The sequence below is a fragment of the Vicia villosa genome, linkage group LG3, assembly GCF_029867415.1.
Source record: "Vicia villosa cultivar HV-30 ecotype Madison, WI linkage group LG3, Vvil1.0, whole genome shotgun sequence".
NCBI classification, from domain to species: Eukaryota; Viridiplantae; Streptophyta; class Magnoliopsida; order Fabales; family Fabaceae; genus Vicia; species Vicia villosa.
Genome location: NC_081182.1, coordinates 41134643 through 41147598, shown reverse-complemented (window position 1 = coordinate 41147598; position 12956 = coordinate 41134643). Strand labels below are relative to the sequence as shown.

Sequence of the window (12956 nt, the reverse complement as noted above, 5' to 3'; positions counted from 1 at the left end):
CAATTTATTCTATTTTATATTTTATGAGTGAATCAAGTGTTTTCTTAAGACATGTCTACACAATGTTCTTCACGTCCTAAAATGTTTTAAACGATGACATATCCGTGACGTCTTTGTAGTGACATCACCTTTATCAATTGCTCGTACCTCTACGTTTTACATGATTCTCCCTTGTGGGGCCAGAAGTGATATGAACTAACCATGATCCAAATTCATGGACACGAAGGTTGTTGGGCCAATTTTACTTTGCATTGATGTCATAGGACCACTATCAAACTAGCATCAAATTTAAGACTTGCATAACTATGTTTCTCAACCATATCAACAACAAGTTACATATACAATTCTCACCAACCTCTAACAAAAAACAAAATACATTGAAAATGCCCTGTATAAATTAAAATAGATTAATTTAATATATATGTACGCATCTATTTAATCTCTCAATAACAAGAAATGATAATGCTAATTTGTGCCCCAATGACACAAATTAAGAAGTTTATTTTTAAAAATTTTGTTTTAAAATATATAATAAAAAATTGATTTTATATTTTCCTTAAAATTAATATACAAATTGCAAAATATTTCATTAACAACCATTGTTAACTTGTGCTCTTTGGACACGTTAGCATTATCCTTTAAAATATTCAAATTTCAAAATTCGTGTGGAATTGGTCCGAGTGATTCTAAATTTTATAATTCTCACCATGCATACGGACAATTAAAAAAATTTCATAATTTTGAAAGAAATACTAACGTTATAATAATGAGTAACCCTTTATTATTTATTGAGATTGGTCTACCGTGAAGCTTCCGCGGGAAGCTGCCACAATTTTGAACAATACAAATTCCCTTTCTTCCCCAAAACCTAAATCCATTAATATCAAACAACTAAAAATGCCGATCGAAATGCCTCCAGGCTTACCCTTCTCCGTAGACACATGGACTCCATCCTCCAAAATCAGCAAGAGACACCATTTCCTCACACACGCTCACAAAGACCATTCCTCCAACATCACTTCTCATTCCTCTTTCCCTATTCACTCCTCTCTTCTCACCAAAACCCTACTCCTCCAACATTACCCTCACCTTCATGATTCCCTGTTTCTCCAAATCGAAGTAGGTCAATCCTTGATCATCCATGATCCCGACGGGGATTTCACCGTCACTGCTTTTGATGCTAATCACTGTCCTGGTGCGGTGATGTTCTTGTTTGAAGGTGAATTTGGTAATATTTTACATACAGGAGATTGTAGACTTAATCTTGAATGTCTTCTCAATTTACCTGATAAGTATGTAGGGAGGAAAGGAAAAAAGGCTACATGTCCTCTTGATTGTGTTTTCTTAGACTGTACTTTTGGAAATTTCAATCGTTCCATGCCTGCCAAACAATCCTCTATTCAACAGGTTCGGTAACCCTTGGCTCTTTTTTGTTTACATTAAGCACACCATCAAACCCATGACTTTTTTTTGTTGCTATTGTTATGAACACTGGAAGTAAATTTATGATTTAGGTATTCAAATTGGTTTTTGAAAATTATTTTGTGGTTGCATATTTTCATTTAGCATGCTCTTTAGAAGCAAGTTATTGGCAGAAGAACTTGTAGGGAAATGTACTATGATTGGTATTCTCTTGTGAGCATGATATTGTAATGCTAAGATATGATTTTTTTTATCATTGAGTATCTTGAACATTCATTGTAATTGTGTATGGATATTTTGTATATAAAACAACCGATGGGTCGTAATAATGTATTTAATTATGTTCCGCTAGGGAACTAGATATGTGTAGTGAAGTGGTGAGATGTGCTATTGGATCGGTGGAGCAAGTTTCTAGTGCGGCGGAAAAGGGGTTGACCTATAAGGTTAGCACTCTAATGTCCAAGTAAGTGAGAGAATGAAAAGTAATGTGAGAGTGAAAATGGATTTGATTACCTGAAATGATGCACTTTACCTTTATATATCAAGTGTTCGTGAGTGATGCGGCGTGCTGTGCGGACAACCGTCTGATTGAATTGGTCGGTGATTGATGCGCTGGAGGACGGAATCCTCTGCTTGTGGATCTTTCGTCATGGGCCCTGTGGAAGGCACAGAACAAATTCCCAATTTTCATCATGTTTAACCCCTTCAACCTCGGTCTTTCTAGTTGCCGAAACTCATCATTTCTATGTGTTGAAAATTAAATATGTTACAACAGGTGGATTTTTAAGCCCAAGCATGCTTCATGTATCTTTTTTTTGTTTGCTTTCATTGTTCCAATTTCTGAAACTTTCAATGTATTACTAGATGCTTATTACTGAGTTTGGAGTTAATTTTCAACCACATCATTTCCCCAAGCGCAAAAATTGCATATTACTAAGTTATTTTTAGTTAAATTGAACTCACCATTCTGCATTGTCTTTAACTCAATATGAGTAACAGTAGTTCTGTCTGACAGTTCAGCTTATGGAACTACAAAACAGGTTGTTAATTGTATATGGAAGCATCCTGATGCATCAACTGTGTATCTCACCTGTGATGTCCTCGGACAGGAAGACATCCTTGTTCAAGTGTCCCAAACATTTGGAGCAAAGATATATGTCGATAAAGCCCAAAATCCAGAATGTTTCAAGAATCTAATGGTTACCGCGCCTGAAATCATTTGTGAAGACCCGTTTTCCCCGTTTCCATTTATTTGACGGATCTCCAGGACTATATGAAAGAGCACAAGCAAAACTGATTGAAGCCAAGGCAACTCTCCAGACTGAGCCTCTCATTGTCCGCCCTTCTGCTCAGTGGTATGCTTGTGAAGAAGTCTCAGATGTTCAAAACTCTCGAAAAAAGAGGATGAATGAAGCAGTCAGGGATCAATTTGGTGTTTGGCATGTCTGTTACTCGATGCACTCTTCCAAGGAAGAGTTGGAAGAGGCGCTTCAACTTCTTGCTCCAAGGTGGGTTGTTTCAACAACCCCTCCCTGCAGGGCTATGGAGCTCAATTATGTTAAGAAATACTGTTTTAATTCTAAAGCCGGTCTCAATAACTCTGTACTGAAGCTTCTGGATATGACTGTGGAAACCTCTGACTTTGTAGATGCATTTGTCAAACCTGTAAACTGTTATTCTGTGCCTTGTACAAAAACTAAATCACCCATCAAGCAGTGCACTGATGCGAAAGCACTGGAAGAGTTGACTCTTTCGGGTAATCGCTCGCCTGTCACATTATTTGGAAGAGCAAGATTTGGTCTCCAAGATGTCGACTTTTTAAGAGTACAGTGCAATATTTTACCAGTTAATGCCCCTTTGCAATCAGATTCAAGTGATGCAAGACAAGAATGTTTAGATGATGATGCTGAAGTGAAACGGAAGAGATCACCAGAAAGAAAGGAAGATTTACATAATATGAATGAGAATCAGCAATCTGAAGTTCAGGAAAACACGAGAGTTCATAAGAGTGCCTCTTACGAAAATATTGGATCCCCAGGCTTGAGTGAACATATCAAAAAATATTACAGGCCAATGAATATTCCTACGCTTCTTCCCTCGTTAGTGGATCTTAGGAATTCCATGAAACGTGCCAAGAGGAGAATTGATCAGTTTTCTGCTGCTAACTTTGATCGGAAAATGCCCATGGATTGATGAATCTTTAGATTTTAGATGAATTTATTTCACCTTGCTCTTTCTCAGATTACTGTCTGTGTTGCAAGAGTGCTTCGCAAGAAGCTACAAGGTGGGAAGGCAGAATTTGACGGAGCACGGAAAAATGTTGCGGATTTGTTTCAATAATGTTGTTGACATTATACTTTCTTTCAATATAAGAGATAGATACATCAAAATATGTTTGATATTGAGGAATAAAATTGAGTGGGAGTTCATGTATGATGTCCTATAGTGGCGATGGTGATGGTGATCAATTCATATAATTACCTTTTATTGCTTCTTTTTATTGGTAATTAGTACATTTTTATAGTCACGGACACGTGTGAAGTAATTGGGTTTTTTAAATACATAAATATAAAAACACATTACTTTCATGTTTTTTAAATAACACTCTTTTTAAATTTTCCCAAAATAATTGGGTTTTGAACCACTTATACCCCTGAGACCACAAGAAGATGCTCAATAGGAGACAGGTGAGAAAAATGTGTGATGATCCACAAAAGAAACACAAGAAAAACATATTAACATGTCATGGAACCTTCAAATTTCAAATAAGGTTCCAATAATCATCAACATGCAGATCACTTGTGTTGTGTCAACTAAGTGAGTAAACAATGTACTGTACCATGATTTCACTACATAAGAATCCGCAACCTTATGATACCAAAGTTTCATATCTTGTTTCATATCTTGTAGGATACCTGTTACTAATGACTTACCGGCATAATTTGTTTCATCGCATTGCACCCATGTTGAGTACATTTCTCATTTGCTAATTAAAATATGTTAATCCAAAACATCCAATGTAAGATATGGTGTATATATAAACAGCACATAGCACATACGCTAATCACATTTTCATATATCAATGTAAATATATAGTATATATGAGAAGTAGTGATAATCACATTTTCATATATCAATGTAAATATATAGTATATATGAGGAGTAGTGAGGAGTAATTGAGGAGTAATTGAGGGTGAGTGATCAAATTGACATTAACAACAATGAGGAGTAGTGAACCCTTTTTATAGTACAAAGTTACAAATGATTCGAAACTAAAATAATAGTCAAACCAGAAAAATAAAACTGCTATGCTTTAGTGTAACCGGTTACGAAAAACAGCATAACCGGTTACACCAACTGAAGTGCTAAAAACAACAGTTTCAACAAACATATCTTAGGGTGTGTTTGGATTGGCGGTGGATAGAATTGATTCTGAGAGAATTGAGTTTGGTAAAATTGATTTTAATAGAATTGAGTTTACAAGAATTGATTTATGTTTGGATACAACGATATAGAAGTGATTGTTATCCATTAATGTTGTTTGGATAGTTTTAACAAAATTGATTTTGAATTGTATAATTACCAAAATGGTAATAAATTCTAGTACAAATCAAAAAGAAAAGAAGTCTAATTGATGAAAATTAAAGAGGGTAAAGTAGGAAATTTTAAAAGAGTTGTAATAAATAATATATAATAAATGTAGAATTGATTCTACTAAACTCAAAAGCTAGGAATTGTAGCTTCTACTAGAATTGCTTTTGGAGGAGGAGAATTGATTTTGAAAAAGTATCCAAACAAGATAAAAAAACCAATTATCAAGTTGAAGTGGACTAGAAGTGCTTTTGGGGCTTGTAGAAGCCAATCCAAACATGCACTTAGTCTTCCAATAACTGTCCTTTTCTGGCTTAGTTCCAATGCAGATTCCAAGAATCGTCCCTAAACTTCGCAGGATCCTCATGAAGAAAGTCACACTTATCACAATTGCAATATTTCTTGCAGATCTACATCTTATGAATGATTTTTTGATCGCCATTCTGATTCCCGCCCAATCGCAACTGTTCTTCTGTACGCGGACCTACAAGCTCCTGCCAGTTTGGTGGTGGCTGCCTTATCTCATCAACCCCATGAGCAAAGGTACAATTTTCACCGTTTTTATAGCTACCAAACCCGAACTTAGTACAAATACGGGTCTTGAAAAAAATGTTGCCCAATCTTCTCTTTGGAGGAGGTTGCTTGTTGTCTGGAACTCTTGTCCTTTTGAAAGAATGGGAACCATCGGATGTTGAACGTGGTTCAAAGCGTTGGTTGCTCATCGGTAATGGAGGCGTCACCTCAATGATATCGCTGCTGCTTGATGATGAGAATTGCCTTGGTGACATCTTTGACCGTTGGAATGTTGTCTGAATAATAACTCATGGTTGCTGATAAAACCAAAAACAATATTGAATAAAATCAGTAAAATTTTGAGTCTTATTGATTTGATTATCGTTATCATGAGATCATAAAATTTGGAACCGAGTAAAAAACTTGTATCAAGATGGTTACAATGTTCAGGTTTGGTTCTTTTGGGAGAATTTTGAGTCAGCTTTGGGTGCCGTTTGTTTGAACTTCGAAAAAAAGTGAAAAACGTATATATAATAAGCAATTTGAAGGTTTAAGGTTTTTTGTGGGGTTAACAAAAAAAACCTAGTTGCTGTCACAATCCTTGTGGACTAATCACTAATCGTTGTCATTAATTAAATTACTAGGGGGTGCGGGTAAAATAAAAGGAGTAAGAGAAACACTGATGATTACTTTTCAATAACCGCCCCAAGTTTTGAGATTGCACTACTAAAGTATTTATTTCTGTGTAGAAAATTGTAGGGTTTCATCTTAGTTCAATAAGAAAGTATTTTAGTAAGGATTTTGAGGAATGATTAGGAGTTAATGTGATTGAAGTTTAAACAGATTTCAAATAATTTAAAAAGAAATGAGAATATACGAATAGTACAGTAGTTGATACAACATTCCAAAGTAAAATATTGACATGCAAATATATCCATAAATATAAAATTATTCAAAAGAATGAAACTACATAAGAGTTTCTCCTCTATGCGTCATCGCAAACATCAAACACAAATAAATGTGAGGGAAGTGTTTTTGTATAAGCTCGGGAGATGATCATGTATATGGGTTAGTTAATTGAATGATCATAGATGAACTCCTTATTTATATAGATGATAAACTCGTAGATATATTAAAGTTTGTTCTAACATTTAAGTGTGATGGTCCACTAAAACAAAATAACAAAAATGAATGAGTGGAATTTAGAGTTATTCTCTTTATGTCATTAAACTAATTAAGATGCGTTATTACAGTAGGTCAGAGACTTTGATACTAAGTTCCATTCTCTTTTGGTTAGGAAATAAACAATGATACCAATAATCAAACCCAGGGGTGGCCCTGAGCACGGGCTCGCGGGGCGAGAGCCCAGGACCCCATAATTTTAGGGGCACCAAAAAAATATTTTTTAGCATCTATATATATATATATATATATATATATATATATATATATATATATATATATATATATATATATATATATATATATATATTAAAAGAGAATCTGGATTTGTAAATGTTAAGGCTAGTGCTTAAAAGATTGAGAATAAAATGGAGATTGAATGTGTGTTTATTCAAAAACGTCAAATTCGTAGAAAACAACTCTACATATAAAAATATTTTTGGATTCTTGTTTAATATTGAAAGACTTAGATCATTATCTGATAGGGACTTGAAAGCATGTTATAAACATCTTGAAACTTGTTTAAAACATGACGATTCTCTTGATCCTGATGGTGAATTAGTTTTTGAAGAATTGAAAGTTATTTTAGAAGTCTTAACAACCGAATCAAAATCAAGCTATATGATACTGGATTCTTTAAAGACTTTTAATTGTTTTTCTATTGCATGCATAACTTATAGAATAATATTGACTATTTCTATTAGTTTTACATCTGCTGAATGAAATTTTTTAAATTAAAATCTTATTTAAGATATACTATACCACAAGATAGATTTAAATAGTCTTGTGTTGATTTTAATTGAAAATAATTTTTGAAGAACCTTGATTATGAATAAATTATTAATGATTTTGCAACAAAAAATGCTAGAGGATGATATTTAAAGAATTTTAAAAGTTTGGTCAATTTTTTTATAGGAAAAAAGATCGGATCAAGAAGAAAAAGAAGAATAAGTCTCTTTACTGCGGTTTATGTTTTGATGTAATATAAACAACGATTCAAAGATCCATACTTGTATTCTTTTTGCATAATGTCAAATAAAAATGTGTTTTTATCCAATTATATTTATTGTTAAAAAAAATTATAGGGGCACCATTCTTTTGATTCGCCCAAGGCACCCAAATTCAAAGGACCGGCCCTGATCAAACCTAGTAATGTGATTCACCAAGCAGCTTTCATTTGAAATTAGAAATGAGATTCACCGAGCAGCTTTCATTTGAAATTAGAAAAATCACAAGTAAAAACGAAAGCAATATGAAAAAACAAAATTGTATGAATTATTAATCATCAAATTAGTAATGCAAAAAATGCTATTATCAAATATTGATAAAAAAGGTCAACCATAGTTATTCATTTTTCATAATTATTAAATGTTGCAGAAATATTATTTGCAAGATATTTAATTATGAATATTAATGACTAGTAAGATTGCAAACTTCATTAAAATCTTTTAGGTGTTCCTCAAGTTTGATAGATAGAGATAAGATAGGTGTTGGCTCCAACAGGAGTATTTTCTTGTAGTTTGTTTTCTTTTGGGCTTAGGCCCTCCTTCCTATCAAAAAAAAAATCTTTTAGGTGTTCCTTGAGATTAGGGGTGTGCATGGTTGATTATTTTCAAAAACCAAACCATAACCATTTTAAAACCATTTAAATGGTTTGAATTTATAACCATAACCACATTTTAATCAAAACTGGTTATAAAACCGGTTATAAATTTGGTTATGATTATATAACCGGTTTTTTAAAAAATCCAATTTTGAAAATTATTTTTTTGGAAAATATTTTTTTTCAAAAAAAAAATTAATATTTTGAGAATTAAAATATTTGGATTTGGATAATAACCGGATTATAACCGAATCCAAAATAATTTAACCGGTTAATAACCATTTAATTATATCCGGATTATATGAATGGATAACCAAACCATTAATAACTAAACCGGTTAATAACCATTCAATTATATCTGGATATTTAAAAGTGGTTTAGGTTTGGTTATGGATTTGAACATAAAAACCGGATATTTTGCACACCCCTACTTGAGATCATATAACTAGGGTGATCAAAACCAAACCAACCCAATAGAAAACCGCAAACCAAACCAAACCAAACCGAAACCGCAAAAAACCGCATTTGGTTCGGATTAGTTTGGGTCATCTTTTAACAAAACCGCATGGTTCGGTTTGGTTTGCGGTTTGTATTTTATAAACCGAACCAAACCGAATCAAACCGCATTATGTTACAACCTAACTTTTACTTAACTCACATCCAACCCAAACTTAAATCTATAATACTTTAACCTTATGATTACGAACAATTTTCTCATCCTTACACATGATTTTAGTCTCGATCTTCTCAAATCTCTAATAGCATTATCGCGTCTTCTTTGCCACATACATTTTCGCTCTTTTTCTATAATCTCTACTCTCTTATATTCTTTCTTTTTCACCTTCTCATTTTTAGGCAAATGTTCCCTATTTCAGTTTCGTTTTTATCGCACATCTTCTTCTCTAATCTCTCAACTCTTTTGTTTTTTCTTTTTCACCTTCACTAATCTCTCGTATCTTCTATTTTTTTTTTCATTCTAATAATTTTTATATTGGTTTATACTATTATTTTATATTTATTATTCCACTTTTGTCTAATTTAATTTTTACATATTAAATAGAAAGTTATTGTCAAAATATGACGGGTTTTGTTGTTATTTAATAGTGTATGAATGTCTAAATACAAAGTCTCGTTATCATCTATATGTATATGAATTGTTCAATAAAATATTTCTAAAAAACCGAACCAACCGCACCGAACCAAACCGCATTAGGTTGGTTTGGTTTGGTTCGGATTTTTTTTAAAAGCCAACCGAACCAAACCAAACCGCACGATTTTTTCTCTTGCGGTTCGAATGATTTTTTTGGTCAAAACCGCCCAAACCGCACCGCGATCACCCCTACACATAAGATCATACACATGACACCTTAAATTTCAAAATATTTCTAGGTTAAATATTCGATACACTGTCTCTTTCTAACCAACCAATTTCAGATGATCTACGTTTTTGCAGTCACAGATGCCATAATATAAGATCATATAATATAAATATTTGACCACACTTTATTTATTTTTAGAAATATTGTATAGTTTGCTTCCCCTCTCATTGAACTTCCAATACCTATGATGCATGTATCACCAGTTTTTCTTCCTCAACATACTTTCTCAAGTTCCACAACATACTATGACAAGATGCAAAATCAGTAAGAGCTGAAACAATAAATCTAAAACCTCCGTACATGATATCCACCCTGCAGCCCGAAAAGCAGTAAAGGCACCGAGAACCAGTTACCAGATCGAAATACACAAATTCAATAGCAGAATACATAGTTAATTGTATCAGTAATACACACATCCATTCCCCCAAACACTAAAGAAGGTGATTCTTTTTCTTCTATTAAGGGTCCAAGCACAACAACTAGCTCCAGCCTGCTAGGCCTAACCTATCAGCAAGATTGTACATAACCAACTGATCCCACACAGGGCCAAAGAGGCGTTCCCCTCCAATGGAAAATGTAAGAGCCCAAGAACAAAGAACCGCCGAGAAAAGCGTAAACCCAACTGCAGACCCAACAACATCTGCACAAAGATGTCCAACAAATCAAATAAAAGAGCTCTTCCACATAAACCCTAAAAGAGGTCAAAAATATTGAAAAAATTCACTGTATTCCAGCAAATAAACCCTAATTTCTACAGCATTTAGACCCAAATCTTTACCTATGTTTTGCAATATTTCTACTAATACCAACTAAACACAACAAAACAAAAAAGATAACAATTTTGAAAATTTAAAAATTGGAAATTTGTGAAGAAATGAGAAAAGTGAAAGAGGGGAAATGGAAAATACGTACAAGGGCGAATGCGAGGGAAGGAGTGGGAGTGACGAATAACGGGCCAGAAGTAGAAGCAATTGACGGCCCAAAGAAGAGGAAGAAGTGCGAAACCGAATTTGTAGAATCTTCGAGCATACTTCACTGATTCTTCCTCCGACAGCCCTAGTGAACCGTCGATCGTCGGCCAAATTGGCACAGATGAAGCCAGCGGATTCGGATTCGGATTCAGATTAGGGTTGTTGCTGTGGGACTGTGATGGATCCATCACCTCCGATCTATGCTATTGCTAACCTAAGCGATGACAAAACTACACTCTTTCTTCTTTCTTCAATCTTCATCTTGTATTGTGTATAATTAAATTTATTGTGACGTGTAAAAAAAAATTAATACTTCCACCGTTAAATAAGTGTCATAGTTGACACTTTCACATCAATTAAGAAAATGTAATAAATGAAGAGAGAACGATAATTTTACTAAATTATCCTTATTTATTATTATTGGTGTATTTTTATCATCATTAATGTAATATGAAAGAAATAGTAAATGAAGAGTATTAATTAGAAGATATAATTGGAAGATAAAAACTAAAATTGTATTAGAAACTAAAATGACACTTATTTTAGGACAAATAATTTTTAAAAATATGATATTTATTTTATTTTGGAACATAGGAAATAATTATTAAAACATACTGCAAGTATTAACAACTTCTTTAATCTTCTGTGTTAAAAAATTCTTTAATGTTGCTAGGTTGGTTTATATTTCAGAATTAATCAAATTATGAAATTCAAATTTATATTTCTGATAGTAAACAAAAAATAATTTGTCACCACGTTACGTTTTAGCTAGGACAATTTTTTGTATGTGCATGTTTTATCTTGGATAAAAAGAAATTTTACAATTTTAAATGATCCATACAATTGACTAATCGATAAAATATTAGATTTAAGGAAATAAAAGTGAAAGTCGTTATTAGGCGGATATTTCAAACAGAATGGAGTGGAGTGGAATATACCGGAGCGTAATGGTACAGAATGGAATAAATATTTCATTCTAATATTTGGACACTTTAAGATGGAATGTAATATAAAATGTTGTTTTGTCCAAATTGGATGGAACGAAAATAAGAATAAGTAATGAAATTGGATGGCATGCATTCCATCATGATCCGCTTCATTCCATCATTTTTTTATCAATCTAATTCCAAACGTGGAATATTACATTATTCTATTACGTTGCATTTTGTCAATCTAAACATAGCCTTAATTCATTTCGTAGTTGTGCAGAACATTAAATGCAAGAGCGAGAGTTAGAATTGCGTGACATCCCATTTATTAATCTTTATTAGCTAAAATACCAACCACTATTAAACTAATAAAATCAGTGAAAGTCATAAAAACCGTGAAAGGATCGAGGCTTTATGTCATCTCAGACTTTTAATACAACTATTATGAGCTGGTTGGAATTTAGAGGGTTACTCTTTCCGTCTTTATATGTGCTCTGCAAATCTTTTTTTTTTTAGCAAAATGGCGTTGATCTCAGAATAACGCATATTGGTTTGATTTTGGATGCGTCCAGAGATAGGACGCATGAAAGTCATTTTTTTTATTTTCGAAGATGTGAGATGCAAACATAAGAGTGGAAAGAGCAACCCCCGAAATTTATGTAACCAAAAGTTTAAGCGAAGGATCATGGTCTAACTTTTCATGGGGATTAGGAAGTTTTTGGTCTAAATTAATTTTGGAGATTCTTCAATAAATTTCACGAACTCCCATACCGCTAAAAAAATTCTTGAATACTTTAAGATTTTAGATTTTAAAATTCTGACACGCCTGAGCTACACAACAAAATCTGAAACACACCAATGAACATTGTAAGAGCAAAACTTAATCACACCACAAAGTTATCCTAATAAAATATGCAATGATGTTCATGAGTGTTTTCGGATTTTGAAATCCAGAATACACCATGTTATCACAAAGCCAGAATCACAAACTTATCCTAGGAGATTTTTCAGATTTTGAAATTTGAAACATGCCCTGTTAGGCTGTTATCAAAAAACCATAAGCAAATTCATGATCACTTACAAGTGAAGAAAACACAAATTGACATTAATATTTGTTATCACGAACACAAAATACGTAACATTACCTAAATCTTTGATAAGATATATCTAACATGACATTTGTTTATTAAGAGATGGTTTCAAACGTGTCAACATCTTTAGAATATTGTCGATTGATCTCGCCACTATCGCATCCACCTTGATCGATCCTTTGTTACGTAATGCTGAAATAACTCCACATAACTCTTAAATCTTCATTCGTCTTCAACTCAAAATTGTTGAACTTCACTTTTCCTTCATTATCAAT

At 33.1% G+C, this 12956-nt stretch overlaps 1 protein-coding gene and 1 pseudogene across 1 annotated transcript; one reads left to right on the top strand and one right to left on the bottom strand.

Annotated features, from left to right (window-relative positions):
- The first annotated feature begins 809 nt into the window (after positions 1-809).
- On the top strand, positions 810-3851 carry LOC131655512 (uncharacterized; annotated as a pseudogene).
- A 5940-nt stretch (positions 3852-9791) lies between these two features.
- On the bottom strand, positions 9792-10934 carry LOC131661114 (probable gamma-secretase subunit PEN-2). Its single transcript, XM_058930536.1, has 2 exons — positions 10603-10934; positions 9792-10330 (listed from the first exon to the last, which is right to left on the bottom strand). Exons 1-2 carry the CDS (start codon positions 10847-10849, stop codon positions 10170-10172), a joined length of 408 nt encoding a protein of 135 aa, XP_058786519.1. The 5' UTR covers positions 10850-10934; the 3' UTR covers positions 9792-10169.
- Between the last annotated feature and the right edge of the window lie 2022 nt (positions 10935-12956).

Coding starts and splice junctions, on each gene's coding strand:
- LOC131661114 (XM_058930536.1), bottom strand. CDS start 10,849: ATGGATCCATCACAGTCCCACAGCAACAACCCTAATCTGAATCCGAAT. Junction 10,331..10,602: donor CTTCCCTCGCATTCGCCCTT/GTACGTATTTTC, acceptor ATCTTTGTGCAG/ATGTTGTTGGGTCTGCAGTT.